At 44.9% G+C, this 21,775-nt stretch overlaps 1 protein-coding gene across 2 annotated transcripts in view; it reads right to left on the reverse strand.

Annotated features, from left to right (window-relative positions):
* Positions 1–357: 357 nt before the first annotated feature.
* Positions 358–21,775, reverse strand: part of CCL1 (C-C motif chemokine ligand 1) — a 77,260-nt gene continuing 55,842 nt past the window's right edge. The window contains exons 1-3 of one of the 2 annotated variants that reach the window (XM_005583426.4): positions 3,120–3,267; positions 1,823–1,934; positions 358–691 (exon numbers count right to left, since the gene is read on the reverse strand). In XM_005583426.4, the coding sequence (XP_005583483.2) occupies positions 589–691; positions 1,823–1,934; positions 3,120–3,195 (291 nt within the window). In that variant the 5' untranslated portion in view covers positions 3,196–3,267 and the 3' untranslated portion in view covers positions 358–588. Of the gene's footprint in view, positions 692–1,822; positions 1,935–3,119; positions 3,268–20,546; positions 20,668–21,775 lie in introns of those variants that run through there. The other variant, XR_012426403.1, reaches the window with a different exon arrangement.

A 21,775-nucleotide genomic window follows, 5' to 3' on the forward strand; every position in this document is an offset into this window, starting at 1 on the left:
TGTGTGTGTGTATTTTTCTCTTCATAGGGAGAAGTGCCTTACTTGTTGTGTTGGACTCGTGTGTTGGTACATGTGTGTGTGTGCCTGTGTGTGTGTGTATGTGTATGTGTGTATTTTTCTCTTCTTACGGAGAAAGGTCTTGCACCCAGCTGTGAACCCCAACTTTCTGTTCCACTGTACCCCTCTTGGCAGCCAAATCTAGAGGCAGAGAATCTGCACCACCACCCCGAGTCAAAGCTTACCCCCCAGGACAAAGGCAGTCACTGAGAGGTACTGAGTCACTTATTAGCTCAGTTCCTCTGGCACCAGGTACAACATGTCTCCCTCCTCCTGCCCCATCCTTCTGCCCCTGGCTTCTACCTCTCAACGCCAACCAAGTTTTCACTCTGAAATCCAAGAGACACAGAGGGCTGGGGGTTGATCATTCTATAATTTAAATGTAGAAAGTGCAACAACATAGCTTATCAAGACCAAGCAGATCCTCTGTGACCCAGCAAAAGCGGGGCAGAAGGAATGGTATAGGACTGGGGATTTCCAGGACAGGTGAAGCTACGTGGTTTCCAGAGCCCATAATGGAAAGAAATCTGCTCATTTTCTTTTTGGCAGGCAGTGGCTCAGCTTTTTAATGTGATTCTGAACCCATCTAGCCTGGTTCAAGGCGCAGGCCTCGTTGCCTCTCTTCAGCTTGAATCTGTGAACAGAGAATAAGAGAGAAGGCTGAACCACCCAAGCCACCACTGGGTGAGCACCACACAAGCCCCATCTCTTCCGGCTGCCAGGTCCCCTAAGCTGCTCTTGCTGGGCCTTGGGCTCCCCTCTGTAAATGAAGTTGCTGTACAGGATGTGTGGTTTGCACGGTGGGGAACAGCCAAAGCACCAGGAGCTTATGAATTGAGCTTCCTGGACCCCTCTCCTGGTTTCAATTTGGTGTATCAGGGTGGGGCTGAAGAGCCTGAAAACATTCTGATGATTAGGTGGGATGAGAAATTCCCATCCTAGAATAGCTCTCTGCTCCAACTTTAATGTTTTTGTGTCCATCTGGGGCCTTACTTGTTGCGTTGGACTCGTGTGTTGGTGCGTGTGTGTGTGTGCCTGTGTGTGTGTGTGTGTGTGTGTGTATTTTTCTCTTCTGATCTGTCTACTTCCTAAACTGGACTATTGTCCAATCTATAGACCAATTCTGTCTCTTACTATCTGGTTGATCTTAGACAAATATCTCTACCTTCCTGAACCTCACTTTTCATGATAACAAAAATATGTACCCCAAGAGGATCGACAGAGAGAATATACACAAAAAAGACTTAAAATACTGACTGGTATGTGAAAGCTACCCCAGTTATGTTTGTAAAGACCCTGTGATGCAGCTATGTTTATGCCCCTTCACGGATAAGAAATACAGAAGGATACGCAGATAATTAGGTACAAAGGAGTTACCTCTCCATGGTCATCCAAGACTATGGGTTCCAAATCTAGAGGCAGGAACTAATCCTGGTTCCCTTGCTCTTCCTAGTGCACAATAACCCCTTGTGCTTTTGTTAAACAATTCCTTCCTCTTAGCGCATAATGCTGGGATGTAATACTTGGCACCTTGGAGTTTCAGGAAACACAAGTCACTGCAGGAGCACAGATGCGTCCTTCCTCACACCTGCTAGGAAGCTCCGTGCTCCCTCTAGCGCCCAAGCGCGGTTTGCACCCAGATGCTGGCAACTCTGGGTTTAGAAACCTTATTCTGGTAAAATACTGTCATCTAGTGTCTACTCTTCTAATTCCAGGCTGGCGGGGTTCTGTTCTCTAGGGAGAGATTGAGCAGGTGATCACTTACATTAAGCCCTCATTGGAGCAGCTGGAGCTGGTATTTCTGTAACACTGGATTGCCCGCAGGGAAATCTCTTTCTCCACAAATAAGAAGCAACATCTGGAGAAGGGTACCTGCACTGGAAGAGGAACACAAATGATGGTTTGTATCCATTTCTCAAACTCTCACCTGTAGCACACTTTTTAAAAAACAAGCAAAAAAACACCTCCCGGGACAAGCCCTGGTTTGGGGACCACATCCGGAGGGTGCCGGCATGGCTCTGTCTCATCAGCCACCTCGTTCTGGGGCTAGGTAAAGAGTCAGAAGATTGGGGTTCAGATCAGAGCTCCCCGCACCCCAGCTGAATGGCCTTGAGGAAGATGTGCCTTCACCGCAGCCCTAGACTTCCCATCTGTAAAATAAGACTTTTTGGAGCCTGGTTTCTAAAGGCTCATCCGGTTTTGGTATTTCACCACATATGCATGGTTCTACCCCAGTACTCATGTCCAAGGGTCCTGGGCCCCACACCCTGGGGACCTGGTCAGTCTGATGCAGGACACGGTGGTCCACAGTTCACAGACCTGATCTGGGGAAGATTAGGAATCGTTTGAGGACTCCAAGCTGATGAGATGACAAGGGAAGAGCTCCCAGGAACTAGCTAGCTGCCCTACTCAATCTCTTGAATCCCCTCCTGCCCTGGTCCTCGGCTCTTTCCCAGCCCCCAACCCCCACTCTGTTCATTTGTGCATTCTCCTCCCACACCACACCCCGCAAGAGACCTGCATTCCAACCCCAGCTTCTTCCTCCTAGTTTTTCTGTTTGCAACCCCTTTCATGCCTCTTACTAGGTTGCTACTCTCCAAACAGCCTTGGAGAGCGGACATAATCAACTCCATTTCACTGACAGAGAAAGCAGAGTTTGAGAGCTAAAGTGACTTGCCCAAGAGTAGCCAACTGTTAGAGCCCAGTCTTGCCTTCAGACTCTGCTTTGTGTCTGTCACGCTGTGGAAGCTACACCCAGGCCCTCCCCTGGACCTCGGGCCTCCCCGCTTTAACCAAGTAACCTCACAGGCTCCCTCCCTTGGGTCTGGATGAAGCAGAGCCTCCTTGTACTGAAGCTGGCAGTTCAGTTCTCTGTGTTTGCCCCAACTCATGGTTCTACTGGCTCTCACCCCCAGCCCGTCCAAGTTCACCATTCCTCCTCTTTAGATAGGAAGAGGGGAGACTGAGTTGATGAGTTCAAGGAGGCCTGCTCCAACCCCAGAGTGGCTGACCATGTTTCTGCCCTCCCTAGAGAGACACAAAGTGATGCCTGCCACACTCACTGCTCTTGCTGTCCACGTCTTGCGGCCACATCCCAGCTAGCAGCAAGCACACCAGGGCCGTGGTGATGATCTGCATGTCTTCTGGTCTGGCTCTGGCCTTCCTGGAGCAGCTTTGATGAGCCTGGTGAAGCTAAGAGCTCACCACTGTGCCATCCTGAGATGCCGAGGGCTTTTATTGTTTGAAAAAACTCCACCCAAAACTCCAGGCCATGGTGGGAGCCACAAGTGGGAAGCCATAGGGACAGGGAACAGTTGCTCACACCCAGTGACCATGTGGTAAACTCCTTTCCCCACCTCTCCTGGGTGTTATTTGTGGTGATGGATTGATAGGTTGCATTGGGAACTTCCCCAAGTGTGGGAGCAGATAAGAATCTTGAAAAAGTGCGTGGGAACTGCCCTGGTTGAGTGGGAAGCAAAGAAAAGTAAGTGAGAGGAAGTGGCCTGTGTGTGGCTTATCCAACCCTACGTCATTCCATCCAGGCATGTACTGCTGCTTCAGGGTAGAAGAGTTGGGACCTGAGCAGAGATACACCTGCATTTGAATCCCAGTTCTGCAGAGGAGGGATTACATAAACTTACCAAAATGCATATTCACACAAAATGCAAATAGCAATGCATGTCTCAAGGATGTGCGATAAGAATTAAATAACATTCTCTATGTCAAGTGACTGGCCTAGATATTGGCCATTTCTCTTTTTTTCTGTTTTTTTTTTTTTTTTCCAATCCTCAACACTTTTCAACAGCTTATTCTGTTCTAAGTCCTTGGTTAGCCCCAGGGAAGGCAGTTATCAATGAGGAGCACTGCCTGACCTCGAGCCACTTCTCTTCAACTCACAGATAAACAAGTGAAAGGCACCCAGTGTAAGCACAGAGATAGATGCGTTATATCGGGGTTACAGAGAGGACTGAGAGCTGCTCACTGGCATCTGAGAGTCCTGCCAGGGAAATTTTCCCTTTTTGTTTTTTTTCTAGAGTCCCACTCTGTCGCCCAGGCTGGAGTGCAGTGGTTCAAACACACTGCAGCCTCAAACTCCTGGGCTCAAGCGATCCTCCCGCCTCAGCCAAGGAATTTTCCCTTTTTTTTTTTTTTTCTAGAGTCTCATTCTGTTGCCCAGGCTGGAGTGCAGTGGCGCAAACTCACTGCAGCCTCAAACTCCTGGGCTCAAGCGATCCTCCTGCCTCAGCCTCACAAGTAGGTGGAACTATAGGTGTGCACTACCTCGCCCAGATAATTCTTTTCTTAATTTTGTATTTGCATAGAGATGGAGTCTCATTGTGTTCCCCAGGCTGGTCTTGAACTCCTAGGTTCAAGCAATCCTTCTGCTTCAGCCTCCCAAAGCACTGGGATTACAGGTGTGAGCCACCACCCCAGCCAGGAGAATGTTCTTTAAGCAACATCTCCTGTGTACTGATGTGGAGAGGGGAATGCCAAGTAGAGGCAGGGTTTTGTATGAGGACAACAAGGCATAAGGGAGCACACTTCATTTCAAATCATCAGGAAAAGCAGAAGTGTAGGGTCCAAGGAGAGTGACAGGAGTGAGAGAGTGGTTGCAGAGAGATGTGGATGTACATTACAGAGAAGACTGGGTCATGAAGATGTATGCAGTGCTTGGAATAAAGAACACATAGTAGGTGCTCAAGAAAAAGTAGCTGAGCCAAATCTAGGCATTGAAATCATGAGGCCTGTGTGCATCATATAGAGTGACAGCTAGACTGATCTACTCTGATTGTGCACTCTTCAGCTCAAAAACCCGCAGTGGCTCCACACTGTCTGTATGCCTCAGTGGATGCCAGCACATTCGGTTAACTGCAATTCCTGACTGCAAATAACTGCCACTTGCTGTACTATCTCTGGGATTTTGCTCCTGCTGTAACCTCCACCTGCAGAGCCCACCTCTCTATCTCCCTCTGTGAACATCCTACCCATTGCAAATGTCATTGTCTCCACAAAGGCACTTCTGTCATATCTAGCAGATAGGATCTCAGCCTCTTGTGAGAACCCTCATGGCTGGATCGCCATATAATTCCTGCAACACTTTCCTTTAGTCCACCCTCCAAACATGGGAATGTCCAAGTTGAAAGGGCTCTTTCAGACTATCTACAACAATGGCTCTTAAAGTTTTCTGGGAGAGCTTTTGCACAAATCTGAATATTTTAGTCCCATTTCAGAATCAGAATCAGAACACATGTGTCTGTACATGTTGGAAACAAAAAATTTCCAGGTAATTTTCTCAGACACCAGAAGATAAGAATCACATATCTCGTATGATCACTTCATATTATGATGAAACGAGAGGAAAGTAACTTGTCCAAGGTCATGCTGACCTCAGGGACAATGGAACTTGAGCCCTGGTCTTTTCATCTTCATGTGCAACTGCCTCTGAGAATACACTTTTTGCACAGTCCACAACTAACTTCCTCTGCTCAGACCGACCAAGTACCATTTATCCTTTCCACTGCTTCCTGCCACCTGAAAAGCGGTTGAAACCACAAACTACTGTTGTCTCTATCCTATTCTCTTTGTCGTTAGAGATGAATAAATACCATGTGCTATTCATCCTACTATGCACTATGCATCCATCTTTTTCTTTCCACTTTTAATTTAAGTTCCGGGGCACATGTGCAGGGTGTACCATTTTCTTTATCCAGTCTATCATTGATGGACATTCGGGTTAATTCCATGTCTTTGCTATTGTGAAGGTGCATGTGCCTGTATCTTTATAATAGAATGATTTATATTCCTTTGAGTATATACCCAGGAGTGGGATTGCTGGGTCGAATGGTCTTTCTACAAGAGATGAGTACTTTTTTCTGCCTTTACCATAGGGTGTCAGGAGAGAGAGAAGACACAAGCGGGTGGTCAATCAGCCTAATGTAACTGCAGGTCCTTTAGATGCAGGAAACAGACAGGGGAAAATGTGGCCACCTTGGAAATTCTTTGCTCTTCCCCTCCTCCTGGGGTTGCCGGCCAGCCCAATCAAGAAGGGAAACAGGGCTGCCCTCTCCACCACTCGCTTCCCCTCCCCCCGCCTCACTGTGGCCACAGTCAGACCTGCACAGGCAAAAAGAGAACAGCAAGATTTAGTCATGCTTTTCCTTTCCAGGCTCCCTCAGCACATGGAAGGAACTGGCTGGAGGCTCTTATCACACAGGAGCGTAATGTTTCTCATGGGTGTCTCTTCCACCCCAACGTGACTGCCAAGGGCACAGACTTCTCTAGGCTCTAGCACAAAGACTAGGACCAAGTAATAACTCAATTAAATAGTTGTGTAACTGAGCAAGCTGGGACAGATGGCATAGGATGGACTGATGTATAAGAGATGCTCTCAGAATAAACACTGAACAAGTTATTCATATGAACACATTTCTTCGTTAGAAATTTGAAAATCAGAACTGCCTGGAGATAGGTTTTCTTAGTCATCTTTTACGAAATAAGTACCAAATAAAAGAGGATAGGTAGAGACCAGATAGAGTTCGGCCCACGCAGCTGCCTCTTAAGACATCTCTTCCAGCAGCGCCCAGTGGAGTCCAAAGGTGTCCAGGAGTGTTCCAGCCCCCTTTCCTCCTCCTGGATGGCCCGAGTGGCCTGGGGCTTGGCCCTGCCTGCTCGCCTTGCAGTTACAGTTCAGCCTGATCCTTGCAGATCAGGGCACAGAAACCAACAAGGGAGAAGTCATTTACCCAGCCCACTCCTCACAGCAGGTACCTCATGCTAGTGTAATTTCCTGGTAGTTCACACTCCTTCCTCTCTAGAAGTTTCCAGAGAGCAGGAGTCTCTCTGCCACCGTCAGCATTTCATGCTGCAGCATTTAACACCGCACTCTGTGCATCACACAAGCACAGAAATACTGGTCTTGCTTTGTCCAGCTCTGGGGTCAAGTCTTCTGGGTTCCCTCACTTAGGGAGGAAGCAAGCTATAGAGGAAATGCAGGATAGTCAGACACAACTGGGTCAGATCTCGGCTCCACCACTTGACCCTAGGCAAGTAATTTACACTTTCTGAGCCTTTGCTCTCTCATTGTAAGCTCCACAGCTAACCGGACTTGGCACAGCTCTCCTCATTGTTTTTAAGATAAACTCTCCAGGCTGAGGCAGGAGAATCGCTTGACCCCTGGAGGCCGAGGTTGCAGTGAGCCAAGATCACACCACTGCACTCCAGCTTGGGCAACAGAATAACAGTCCAGTCTCAATAAAATAAAATAATGAAAATAAATAAACAAACTTCCCAAACCTCAAACACATTTATTTGAGGTTATCCGAAGGATCGAGTGAGATTTAAGAGGAGGGAAGGGAGAGGAAAATAAAAAGTTGGATCATTCAAAATCATCATGGAGCACCTAATATGTACCAGACACGGGGGATACCACAGCGGGACAAGACAAACAATACAGGCCCTGGTATTGGGAATTGTGCTAAGTCGAGGTTAGTGCTTCAAGGAGACAGACAATGTCCTGTGAGCTGCAGAGTGTGCAGAAATGCTCACCACAGGGCCAGACACATAGTAGATGCTCAATGAAACTGTGTCCTTTTCCCCTCCATCCTGGACCACTCTCAGCATCAGCGCATGAATCCAGGCAGTGCCACCCTCTCTCCCACTGGGGCCCATTTCCTGGTCTCTTTCCCTTCTCATCTGGTGCTGCTTGACACTCACACCAAGGCTTGTGTCATTGCCCACCTAAGCAGGGTGTCCTCTTGGGTCTTCAAGTCTGCACCAGACCCCCTACCTCCTGCAAGCACAAGTTCAAATCCACAGCAAGGACCTGAGCACCCAAACACCTCGGGATTCAAAGCCCTTTCTCATGTTTTCCAGCACCTCATTACACTCTGCCCACATTCCCTTTCCCCCTATTTTTCCCCTGACATTTAGCACTTTTTTTTTAAAGGAGCCCTCTGCTATTTACATCTCAGAAACAACATGAAGGAGGCATGGAGAACCCCTCATAGCAACAGAAAAACCAAGGGATGCCCCAAAGGATGTCACAGGCACCCAGCTTTTCAATGTGCTGCTGACTCCGACACCAACATGGTCCACCATGCTCAGGGTGACATGCAACTGTCTTGGTTGGTCTCAGAGGGCCCTGCACAGCACAGTCAGCAGACTTGCAGCAACAGAGTCCCACTTGCTGTCTGCACATACACTGGGATTTACTGCCCCTTCTGCCTGGAGTACTCTTTCCTGCTTTATGTGCCTAACTTCTTGCAGGCTGTCCAACGCGGAGCTCCCCGAGTGAACCCAGCCCACTCCTCACAGCAGGTACCTCACGCTAGTGTAATTTCCTGGTGGTTCACACTCCTTCCTCTCTAGAAGTTTCCAGAGAGCAGGAGTCTCTCTGCCACCGTCAGCATTTCATGCTGCAGCATTTAACACCGCACTCTGTGCAGTAACTATTAGCAGGAGAAGACAGAAGGAGAGATTTTAACATCACTATGGCTGAGCTCATGTCACAGAGGAGAAATGAAGACCCTGGAGGTTAGTAGACAGACAGGAGTTCACACAGGTTGCCTGGATTGGAATCAGGATAACAAGCTCTGGCCCAAATCCTATGCTTGGTTATACCACACTGTGTAGTAGAAGACTGCAATTGCCATTTGTGCTAATGGGCACCATTTGACACAGTGACAGGTTGCAGTTCAACAGTGTATTCATTCATTCATTCATTCATTCATTCATTCAGCAAGCAAGCAAGCAAGCAAGCAAGCAAGCAAGCATCTTTCAGCTGGGCCTACAAGGATAAAGGCAGGATTTGTCGGGCGGGGAGAAGAAACAGGGGCCAGCATGGTGAGTAGGGGTTACGAGGGTGGGGTCTGAAGCCAGAATGCCCTGTTGCCTAGTCCCAGCTTCCCTGAACACTATTTGCATAACTTCTTTGAGTTACTTAACCACTGAACCTCATCTATAAACAGAGATAATAATAGCATCTGCTTATAGGCTTGTTGTGAAAATTAAATATAAAGTACTTAGAATAGTGCCTGACATATTTCTCTGGGAAAATGGGAACAGTGACATCACTATATGAAAATGTGTAGGCTGCTGTCTTCAGAGCTTGGGGGTGTGTGAGGCTGCATGGCAAGGGGTGGCTAGAAATGAAGGGTGAGGAGGGCTGGGCCCAGTTGTGCAAGATCCTGTTTACTGAGCTTTGTCTTGATCCTGTTGGCAATAGAGGGCCTGAGCTAATCTTTTGCTCAGGACAGGGTGGCCCAATTTGTGGTGAGGGCTGAGGGCTGGTGCCAAAGGCTAGAACATATTGAAAGGAGGCAACCAGGTTGGGGAGGCTGGGAAAGAGCTCTGGTGAGAGATGAGGAGGGTCGAGGTTGCGTATGGGAGCATGTGAAAATCAGGGTATGAGCTGGCTCTGCCACCTGCTCTCTGTTGGATTTGGGCAAGTTCCTCTGTCTGAGCCTCAATTTCCTCACCCCAAAAGTGGGAAGGTTGGCCTAATTCAGCAACTCTTGTCCTTGAAATGGGATTCTTATATGGATCATTCGGGAAGCTTTGGTCAAAAAGACACATGCTTGTCTGCTCTAGATCCCCATATTCTAAATGCAGGGCAGACTTTTCCAAATGAAAACGCTTCTCATGTAATCCAATCCTACCATTTCTCTACCTCGTCAAAAGCCCCTAACCTGGATGGCCACTGGGACTCTCTCTAGCCTGGCATTTACTGACTCTCAGGATCTCCAAGCAAGGGCAGACTCCTGCCCACCAGTCATGCTCAAAGCGTCACCCTTGCCCATCCCTGCTGGGACCGGCAGTCGGATCTGGCCTGTTAACAGCAAACAGTCACGCAGAGGGGGCCTGCTCGGGAGGTTACCAGAAATGCCCCTTCCCCTTCTGACGAGGCTCAAAGGCAGTGAAACCTAATGGGACTGAACCTGGCCTTTGAGGTATTTAGGTCCCTCACCCACTCTAAGAACCACACTTGCAATCCTTCCATCTGACACTTAGCAAGCACTTTAAACTTAGAATGTGTTGTGAACTCCGCATCGTGGTTCTTGAGATATTTGATGCTGTATCAAAAATATTCACCTTGCAATGTCTCTGTGAGTATCCAAGGGGTCCCCGGGGTCAGGCATAAGCCATGCACAGCTTGGTGCTCCGGGGTACACTAGATGAACGTGCCCTTCCATCTTCTCCCTCCTGGTCCCCACTCCCATAGAGCAGGAACAGCCCTTAGGAAGACCTGGGGTAGACCAGGTCATATTACTGATAAGTAGCTTGAGGCTGAGAAAGAAAAAGCAAATCGTCATGTCGGGACTTGGTAACAGGGCCCTGGAGACAGTCCTGCCTCTTAATTCCCAGGCCAGGCTCTTTCTCTTGTGATTTGCTGGCCATGTGCTGCTATCTGGAGGGCTCGCTGTGGACAGAGAGAAGGTGAGGATGCTGAAGTTCTACAGGATTCCCCCAGCCCACCTGGAGGCCAGAACACAGTGCCTTTGCAGGGAGGAGGGGGGGGAAGCCCCTGCATTTTCACCCCACAGAGCAAGGATGCAGTGGCAGGAAGTGGCAGCAATGACTTCAAAATATGCCCACTAAAACCAACAAGGCCACCCATCATTGAGGTGACACACCCACAAACTACTGGGAAAGTCCCCCAAGGAGTCCTTCCCTTTCTGGGGTGGCAGGTGGAACCGCCTGGGACATCCCATGGCCCACAGCCCATTTCCCAATGCATCGTAAGCCCACATCCCTGGGATTCCAGCTGTCCATGTCTCTCAGGCCTGGCCCACTTCATAAGAAACCCCCGTCACCTGGTCTGGCCTCCTGGGCTCTGGAGTGAACTCAACTGACCACAGATCCCGCAGTAAGCTCAAACTGCTCACCCTCAGCAACCAAAGCTGAGCCTCAGGCACGCTGTCCAGCACCTGCCCTCCTGGCCTTCTCCTCCATCCTCTGAGGGCGTGCTATCCAGACATCTACATTTTAATCCAGGTTGCCACTCACTGGTACCTGGTCAATTCTGCTCATCATCCTAAACTTCTGAGTCATCATCTGTTAAACTGGGTTAACAATGCCTCTGTCTCAGGAATGTCATAAGGACTAAATATGGAACTACCTGCAAAGGCTTCTAACACAGAGCCTGGCTCAGAGGTCGTGATTTCTCTGTGTTCTGTGTTTCCTCCCTCCCTGCTTGGTTTGCCTGAGGCATCTTTATAGCTGCTCTCAAGAGCTGATTCTAAGTCAGTCAGGTCCTGTTTCTCAGCTGTGACTGGCTAGCATTGCTTCCTTGGAAGAGCGTGAGTTTCAGGAGCCAAGTTTACAAGGGAGCACCTGAAGTCAGGACTGCTGCCTGCCAGATGCAACTAGACTCTGCAGTCTGTGTCCCACTCACCCTATGACCCTAGCCAAGACAGGTGACATAGTTTACATGGTTCAGTGCAAAATGAAAATGATGACTCTCTTCTTCAAATCTAAGAATTTCAAGACAGCACAAGTAAGATGCCATGAAACCAGGCAGGTGTCTATTGCGTTACTCTCTGGAGTCCCCTCTGCCCTGGCTTGCAGAACTTTCCAGAATCCTACTGTTATGGTTTTACTGGCCTGTTAAAGTCCTTGACATAAAGATACATCCTAAACGAGGCAGAAAGATGCATTTCACTTCCCCCTAAAATAGCTCCAAGTGGCACATCAACCCTCAAGTCATACAGCACCCCCAGCTACTCTCCCCTGCTCCCCAGCACAATCAAAGGCCAGAGTTGCTGTCAGATCTAAGGTGGTGCACAAGGGATTGTGGAGAAGGGGCAGATATGAAGAACATGAAGGCATTCATTCTGCTGATCTGGATTCCTTCTCGGCCACTGTTTCCAGCCAGAACTAATCTCAACTAAAGACTCCTCATACCACCCAGATATGGCGTGATTCAGTAATGGGGTGTGTTGGGTGCCCAGCACAGTGTCTTGCATAATAAGTAAGAGCCTCAATTAAAGGAATCTGTCACCAGTGTCCTCTGAAACCTCTTCTAGCCACTTTCAATGAATGGGTCCTCTGATATCCAACTGTGACAAAGCAGGCAGATGGCTCTGAACACCCCACACCTCATCTCCTAGGCCCTCTTGTACATGGCCATAAATAGCACTGGAGAAAGAAAAAGGAAATAGGGACCTGACTTTTGTCCTGGCTCTCCCACCCTTGGCCTCTTTCTACATCAGTGTCTTCATCCACAAGAGGTGGATTTTAGTCTTTTTCTAGCTTAGGTGACCAGAGGTTGTGAGCCTCACAGAAGACAATGAGTGGATGGAAGGGGTGTTTGGCTGAGCAGAAGGTTATCAACACTACCATCCTTCTACCACGACTGCCTCTCACTCACCTTCCTTCCCAGCCAAGCGATTGAAATAATTCATGTCACTCTCTCTCCAGTTTCTCACCTCTCACTTTTTCAACATGTTGCAAACTGGCCTCTGCCCCCTGCTACATCACCAAAACTGCAATGACCCGAGTCACCAGTCAACCGCCTGTTGCAAATCCAAGGCCCCCCTGGCTGTCATCTCGCCTGACCTCTCAGCACCCTTGATCTGTTCACTGTTCCTTCCCGAAACATCCCTCGCCGTGGCTTTCATGACCCTCCTGGTTTTCCTTCAACCTGTACAGCTGTTACTCTGAGACTGGTGAGGGGCTTCTCATCCTCTGTCCACTTCTTAATCTTGACGTTCCCCTACACCTCTGTAGCATTAAGATAGTTAATAGCTAATATTTACTAACTGCTTCCTATGTGCTAGGTAGTTCTCTAAGCACTTCACATGTGTTAACGTGTCAAATCTTCTAAAGCCCTGGAAGTAGATGTTATCATTATCCCCCACTTTGCAGATGAGAAAACTGAGGCCCAGAGTTGTCTGAGATTACTTAACTGGTCATCAGGGAGGTGATATTTAAACACAAGCTGTCTGCCTCCAGACCCCGTGTTCTGAACCTGTCCTCCACACTGCCTCTCAGCAGACTTGTCCCTGAATGCTGTCCAAACATTTTAGCTTAGCCTGCAAGGTTCCTCCTAATCTGGTCACAACCTGTACCACCTATAACGTCATATACAGAGGATGTCCCCTAGGCTGAATTTCACAGCCTTCCACCTGACACACCCTGCTCTTTGCCTATGCTTCTCCTCTCTCTCTGGGGGAATAAACTTCTCTTTATCAGCTAATGAGCTTCCACTCTTCTGAGAACACCTCGTTCACAATTGCCTCCTCTGTCAGAGGCCTTCTCCACCTCCTCCCAACTCTCCCTCTTCTCTGAGTCACTTTGCTCCTCTCTCTGTGGTTATACATATTGCTTTATATGTAATTCATTCATTCCCATGCCTGCCGTCTTGGCCAGGCTCTGAGCTCCCTGCCTAACACAATGCATGGATGTAATAAGCATTGGCGAATGCTGAATGAACATGTAAATGAACGAATGAGCTGGCCCACATCTACACAGCACCTGAGACTTTCACCTGGCCTACTCCATGTTTCAACAAACTGAGCCAAAAACAAAACGCAAAAACCCTAAGTCTTTACACCCACATCTATTCAGGCTATTACATGCACGCGGCGACACATGCGTGCACACATTCCCCCCTGAGCCTTCATTCACTTCCTGGCTTAGCTCTTCCTTAGGCTGCTGTCTCAGCCTTCCAGCCATTCTCCACATCTGCACAGGCTTCCAGGCATCTGAAAATCCTGCCTTTTCTACAATATGTCATCTCAATTCTGCAAGGACTGAGTTTTCCATTCTTCCATAGTATCCAGGGCATTTCACGGGGCCTAACAGTTACAATCTTACCACAAAGTCGTGTACCATGTCAGACAAGACAGTCTCCAAGCAGAAATCAGTGGCTACCAGTCATAATAATAGTCCTTTGTATGTTCACAGTGACTTGTGGCTTCCTTAGCTCCTTAGATCCGTTTGTAACTTTGAGCCTTACAACCAGGTATGGAATAGTAATATAAATCTACCTTATAAATAAGGAAATCAAGGCTCATACAAATTAATCACACACACACACGCACACACACACCCTTCTATCCAAATGCCCTGGGCAAAGTATTGGGCTGAGTGTTTAATAGGTAGTTAGTGATGGTTCACTGTGTCTTCTCTTTCCCCAATAGGTTTGCAGTCTCCTATTGGAGAACACATCAGACTCCTCATGATTCTGTTAATATATAGTTTTATCTCCCCAACTACAGCCCTTCAAGCCCAAAGACTGCTTGGCCCACACTGAAGCAGGTCCATACCAGATGAACATGGGATGGGTCAAAGCCATGCAATAAGATAGGTGTCTTTCAAAGGCCTGCAAAGGAGCATTTCTTTTTAGCATCCACATAAGTATTTCCCAGGGCAACCCTCTGCCAACATCTCCCCTGTGTAAACAAGTAAGCAGGTGAATGCATTCTGGCTTTACTAATTCAGGTACATAAACAGAAAGGCAAGATGAATTTAAGACTATTATTAAGTAAATGTGGTTCCCTTACTTTCAACCGTATATAATTCTTTCTAACAGTATTATTGGGTTGAAGGTACTTAGAAGATATGCTTTAATGGAGGTTTTTATCAGGATTTGTAATTAGCCGAGCAATTGTGAGCACTTTAAAGTACTTGGAAGCAGATTAAACCCATTAAAGAGAACAACCACTCAAAAACACAAAAGCAGTATCCGTTTACAAGCCGGCAATTGCTATGCCAATTAGAAATGCATATACTCAAGCAGCTACTGTAAATCTTACTCCTGATGCGGTATTTGACATCCCTCCCAGCAAGAAACACTCATTCATTAAGTAAACAAATATTTAAAGGATGCCTACTCCGTACTGGGCACTGTTCTATGTCCCAGTAACTGAGACACACAAAACACTTGTTTTTGTAGAGCTGACACCTTGCGAGAAAGGCATCATTTTCATGCAAGCTAATATGTGAACAAGATAATTTCAAATAGGATAAGTTGATGAAGGAAACATAACAAAAGGATATAACTAGAGGAGGGATTATAGAGTTTGCATTTGAACTGAGACCTGAATGACAAGAAGATGTGAAAAATGAAGAGGTGAATATTCCAAGCAGAGAGAATTGCAAACATGAGGCCTCATACATCTTTGCTTATGCTACCCTCTGAATAAGACAAAGATTTAGGTAAAGGCAGTTGACTGGGGAGGTGCAGGGAAAATTAGTAAGGGGGTAGGGGAGCAAAACAGGGAAGGGACGCACTTAGTAAAGACTGTGTTATCAAGCCAGCCCCTTTGAGGTTGAAGTCTGAGAGGAAGGCCAGGGACCAACTCATGTAAAGCCTGGTAGACCATGGTGTATTAGAAAGTCCATCTTGGCAGGGCATAGTGGCTCATGCCTGTAATTCCAGGCTTTACATGAGAGGCCAAGGCAGGCGGATGGCTTGAGGTCAGGAGTTCAAGACCAGCCTGGCCAACATGGCAAAACCCTGCCTCTACTAAAAATATAAAAATTAGCCAGACATGGTGGCATACGCCTGTAGTCCCAGCTAGTCTGGAGACTGGGGCAGGAGAATCACTTGAACCCAGGAGGCAAAGGTTTCAGTGAGCAGAGATGGCACCGCTACACTCCAACCTGGGCGACAGAGCAAGACTCTGTCTCAAAAAAAAAAAAAAAAGAAAAGAAAGTGTTTGTGTATTAGAAAGCCAATTATGAAATGTAGTCAGGGATAGGGATAGGAACTGACTTCTTTTTTTAGTAAGACTTCTCTCTCAGCTGTGAGGAGAACAGATTTTCTGAGGACAATAAGAACCAGTCAGGAGGCAATAGCAGAGAGCCAGGCAAGGGAGGGCAAGGGCTCCGGCTAGCCCGGGGTCAGTGCAAAGTGGATGGATCCAAGTATGACATAAAGGTAGAGCAGGACTGACTGGTGGGTTAGATGTGAGGGACCAAGGGAAAGAAGGATGCAGCCTTGGCTCGGGTGTGCCAGTACAGAGATAAGAGGATGACAAGAGAAACCAGTTTCATCTCGCCGGTCTCCAGGATGGGCTCTGCCACTCTCTGACTGCGTACTCAGGCCAGCTACTCTCCCAGACTGGGCTTCAATGTTCTCATTTGGAAAATAAGAGAGTAGAACTAATCAACTTCTTAGGATCCTTTCAATGCTAATATGCTATAATTCTAAAAAAAAAAAAATCAGTTTTTGAAGTTTTAGTTATTTTTAATATATCCATAAACCCGTGTAAACCACCGTTCAAAATAAAAGCAAGGATCTTAACAATAAGCTACATCCACCATATTTTCCCTCTATACTGCTTTCCCTGACTCCCCCAACCTAAGGAAACCAAGACCCCAAACCCCCTTTACTTTCTCTCTTCCATAAATTTGACCAATGTGTGCCGTGTGTTTCTAAAATGTATACCTATATATTTTACCTTAGTTATTTTTACTTTATAAAAAGGGTATCACACTGTTTGTTTATCACACTGTTTATAGGGACTTATTTGTTGAATAGTATTTTGTTAATATCTAGGACATCTGTATCATTACTCTGCAGTTCATTTGTTTTAAATACCATATTATATTCCATTGGATAAGCATTCTATTGTTTATCTATTCACTCTCTTTTGATGGGCATTTGAGTCTTTTCCAGAATTTTGTCATTGTAAATAGTTCTGAATATTCTTATACGTGACCATTTTTATATATGCGAGACTTCCATTAGGTATATATGAAAAGTGGAATTTCTTGGTCGGAATATTCACTGTCATCAGAAAGTTATATCTGTCAGCCATAAGTGTTCCCTCTTCTGTGAAATGTCTATTCCTAGTTTTTGCCCTTTTTCTTTTGGGTATTCGTATTTTTCTTATCAATCGCATTGGCCTGCTTCCTGCCTGTAGAATATTATCGCTCAAGATCATTTTATGTCCTCAAAAATCCGTCTTTTTTAATCTAGGCTGGCAGCACTTTCAGCAATGTAACTCTCTCAAAAACCCTTTTTGAAATGTCAGTAGCCAAATCCACAACTCATTTTGAGACATGTCTTGCTCTCCCTCTAGATGTAGTTTCAAGTACTTTGACATCATCAGGCTTTAGGAGACCTTTCCATGAGCCATTTGGTCTAACAGAGAGGTTATACATATTGCTTTATATGCCTGCCGTGTTGGCCAGATGTATTCCTATCAGAGGTCTTAACAAAGGCAGTGACAGTTGTGCCCTGGATTTGGTCTTGGTCTTGGTCTCCAGGCTGAGTGTTCAAAGCCAAACCTTTGTTTTGTTTTGTGCCTTAAAGCTATGTCCTATTTTGAGAATATTTTTAAACCACAGAGGTTGGAAGTGAGAGGTTATTGCATCTTTCAACACTGTTAGCCCTAGAATTTCTAGACTTTCTATGTTCTCTTTCAATTCCGCTTGCAAATGAGCCTGCCCTTTGCTGACGTCATTTCTTTCTTGTAGTACCTCGTGAAATGCAGCTAGTAAAAACTAACTCACACTAGCCAATTCTGTCTCAAAACCTCTTCTTCCAAAGCTGCAAATTCAGTAGGTTTATTTTCTGCCTTCCAAGTTATCATATGTGACAGTTTTACCAAATGTCTCACTACAGCATTCCATAGGTTGCCATTTCTCTAGCCCCTATAATAATTTCTCTGTTGTCTGCCACCCAGCTCCAAAGTCAAAACTGTACATCTTATCCTTTGGTTAGAGCAATTTTCCTCTTCTGGGTATTAATTTCTGTATTGGCCAGCTTTTGCTGCAGCAACAAGCAACCCCAAAATATTTGTGGCTGATAACAAATATCAGCCACAAAATATTTGTGGCTGTTTCTCTTTTTGGCTCTCAAGTCTGCAGGCCAACTGCAGCCCTTCTTCAAGCTATGGGTCAGGTCAGTCTTTGTCACATGTCTTCCCAATTCCAGGGTCCAGGCTAAAGGAACAGCTCTTGCTCAGGACAGGGCATTCTACTGGCAGAGGGTCCAAGAAAAAGAGGATTCAAAGCTTCTGCTGGGATCTGGCATGTCATATCTGCTAACATTCTATTTGGTCAAGGGAGGTACATGGCCAACCTCAAAGTCAATGGTGTGAATAAATACATTCTAAACCCTTTTAAACGAGAATGTAGCCTCCTGCAGATTTGAAGGAGCTCTTGATGTGTTCTTATATTAATCCTGTTGGTATGTGTATTGCAACATAATCTCCCATTTGTAATTTGCTTTTAAGTTGTCTCCTTAAAAAGTATGTTAATACTTTTATTGAAAAGATATATAAGTTTAACAAATTGTAGTAGCTCCACTATCCTGACAACCATTTTCATTTTTATTGACCTTCTAGTCCCTGTACACATTAAACAAACTCCACCAATACTATCATGAGTAACTCAATGCAATTATCAGTTTCTACACCATGCAATGCTACCCTAAGAACTGCCACAAATTTTAAGTCCAGAACACAAAGAAACAGAAACTTAGCAAGATAATTATTTACAAGTACAGTGTAGAAAACTGAAAAATGTTTCAACAGTTTTAAAAAATGCTTTCTTTCAGGCAGAATCCAGAGACTACAGTAAGCGGGGAACAGCAGACAGTCTCCAGATCTCAGAAAGAGGAACTTAAGCAAAAACGAAACAGAAAAAAAGAAAAAAGAAAAAAGAAAAACTGTTCTTTCGAAACCTTCCAGCCACCTCAAAGTGAGACCCGTAAGCAAACAGGTATACTTGAGAAGTCTCTAATTCTCATTAGTTGACTTTCAGTAATCGATGTTGGCCCCATGCAGCTGTTTTAAATCACTAACACAAACATTACTGTCTTTGGTATTCTTGCAGTGTTTTCATTTATGAGAAAACCTGCAGAAGAAACTGCTTGAACCAGAGCAAAGTACAAGGAAACAGGTTACTACATAATCAGAAGGCTCTAAGAAAGGTGGCAGCAGGTCATATAATTACCTCCTTGTGGATAAAATCCCTGTCCTCAAACTAGGCAACCTACTACCTGTACTTCTTCCTTAGGAACCAATTTTTTCTTGCTGGTCTACTTCGTAAATGCCCCTTTAAAATAACCTGTTAAATTAAGCCATCTTTTTTGAGTTTTTTTTTTTTTTAATTCAAACCAATTAGAATTGTCTCACAGATGCTTTTAAAAAGTTATTGGCCATATGATGTTTATCAAAACCACAATGCATTTGCTTAAAATCAAACTTCAAATAAGTTAGGAAGGGGCAAAAGTAATTCAATTACATTAGAAGATGCAAAGCAGTAGTCTAGACCTCAGCCCACCATATATTGTTGGAGCATATATTTCATTTATAGCATTTAATCGTCAAAAGTCAAACATCAAATCTCATAAAATCTCCAGCCTTTCTTGATCAATTAGAAAAGGAGGTGACACAATGTAAATCCTGCTTGCTACTTATCGACTGCAGTGAATTAACACCCTGCCTGTCCCCTTTAGATGCCATGTGTTTTCTAGTCATAGTCAGCTCCTCCTGGGTCGCTGATGGTATTTCAGCTTTTCAGTTTTTGACCACTGAATTATAGTAAATGGAAGCAAATTCTGATCATGATTTTTGTCAACATTATAAACAAGCTTTTAGAAACCATCACGCTCTCTGCAATGGTACTTTTATGTATTTTTACAAAATGTACCCATTCTCCTTAATTTGATCCACTTACTCTGCCTGACTATTAAGGATGTAGAATGAACACTTATGTAATTAATGAAACATGTAAATTCACTTTTCTCCAGGCCTTAGTTAATTAGTTAGAAAAAGATAAGTTTCCAACTGCAGAGTAGTAGTAATACCTACAGTGGAGACACATGTCAGAAAATCACTGTGCATGAATGACTGTACTCGCTTCACGTTCTGCAGGCGAGTTATGCATGTTGTCAGTTTAACTAAGATTATGCCAAAGAGAATTTCTTGAACATTCTCACTTTTCTTTGGCATATACCGAAAGGCAACAAATGTAGAGGTTTTTTTCCCAATGTTTACCCAATTTGGAACAAAGACCAATTATCAATGTATGTGCCCTACCATACGTCTGGGAATAAATAAAAAAGCACAAATATGGTCCAGGATACATCACGTTGGTTGGGCCCACCCAAGGGAGAGTTTGATGTTTCCTCTAATGTAAAGTTCCTGTTGTCAATGGCACTGCACTAGATATTAACATTCAAGATACATGAAAATATTTGTGAGGTAGTAACCTTTTCCACACCTCCACACTTTGTCCCTTTTCCCTCTTCTCCCACAATAAAATAAATAGCAGACACTTTAAACAGGGAGCTTTTAGCCTCGCTTGGCTGCAAGGCCCAAGATAGAATATGGTTTGGCTATTGGAAGAAAGCTGAAACATGGACCTTCACAGGTATTAAAACTCAAGGTAACCTTTCTAGCATTTTGCTTCTATTTTATTTAAAGCAACAAACTGTAGATTTCCCATCTGACAGTTTCAAGTAATTCCCCCTTTGTGAATAAAGGACCACTTCAAGTTTGGGTAGCAAAGTTGAGAGCTTAGTGACTTACCAGGGAGCAAGGGTAGAGTGCGGAGCCCATGTCTCCTTTTCCAGGCTGGTGGCGAAACTGCCCAAATCAACAAGCAATGAGGCAGTGCTCACAGCATTCTCCAAGGCCATCCAAAACCAAACTGGGAATGAATGATAACAAACATGACTTTCTTTCAGCTTAGAAAGTGCTCTTCAATTTGCATTTACCTTTACCCGTCAGAACCTCACCTTGGACATGGATATCAGGATGTAAGTCAGTGAACCCACTGACAATTCCAAAGGGACCTAGTCCCCGATTAAGATTTCCTGAGGAGTCTTACTTTCTCCACTCTTTGAGATTTTTGCTTAATTTCAAATTTCTGAAATATACCATATGTGAAAATGTTAAATGTTAAATCACTGCATCTATTGTACTACACTTGAACAAAGAACATTAACAACTGATAAACTGTAAATACAAAAGAATGTCAAAATTAATTATTGTGATCTAGTTAAAAACAAACAAAAAAAATCATCTAGTTAAAAACAAACAAAATAATGTAGCAAGCCTACTCCTCAGTCAAGTTGTCATTTTAGGAAAGAAAACTCAATTTTAATACACAAGTATCAGTCTTTTCTTTTATAGTCAAAACTCTTCTGTCTTAAGACACAAGATTAAATCATCATCCTCAGCAAACTAACACAGGAACAGAAAACCAAACACCGCATGTTCTCACTCATAAGTGGGAGCTGAATAATGAGGACACATGGACACACAGAGGGGAACATCACACACCTGTGTGGGGAGAAAGGGGAGGGAGAGCATTAGGACAAGTATCTAATGCATGCGGGGCTTAAAACCTAGATGACGGGTTGCTAGGTGCAGCAAACCACCATGACACATGTATACCTATGTAACAAACCTGAACGTTCAGCACATGTACACCAGAACTTAAAGTATAAATAAATAAATAAATAATTTAAAAAGTTTTAAAACTAAAAAAAACCCTATTCTCTAAGATTTAAAAAATATTTCTATTAATATTTTCTATTAAAAATATTAAAGACTTGTTAAACATTTAACCATGTGGGATTGATTTTTATATATCATACAATGTAAGGATCCAATTTAATTTATTTGATAGGGATTGCCATTTTTCCAGGCCTAATTTTTGAATAGTCTTTCCTTCCCCATTAATCTGACACACAAATCATATCATATAACATAGCTTTATACATATGTGCTTTTGTTCCTGGACTTTTGTATAT

The sequence above is a fragment of the Macaca fascicularis genome, chromosome 16, assembly GCF_037993035.2.
Source record: "Macaca fascicularis isolate 582-1 chromosome 16, T2T-MFA8v1.1".
NCBI lineage: Eukaryota > Metazoa > Chordata > Mammalia > Primates > Cercopithecidae > Macaca > Macaca fascicularis.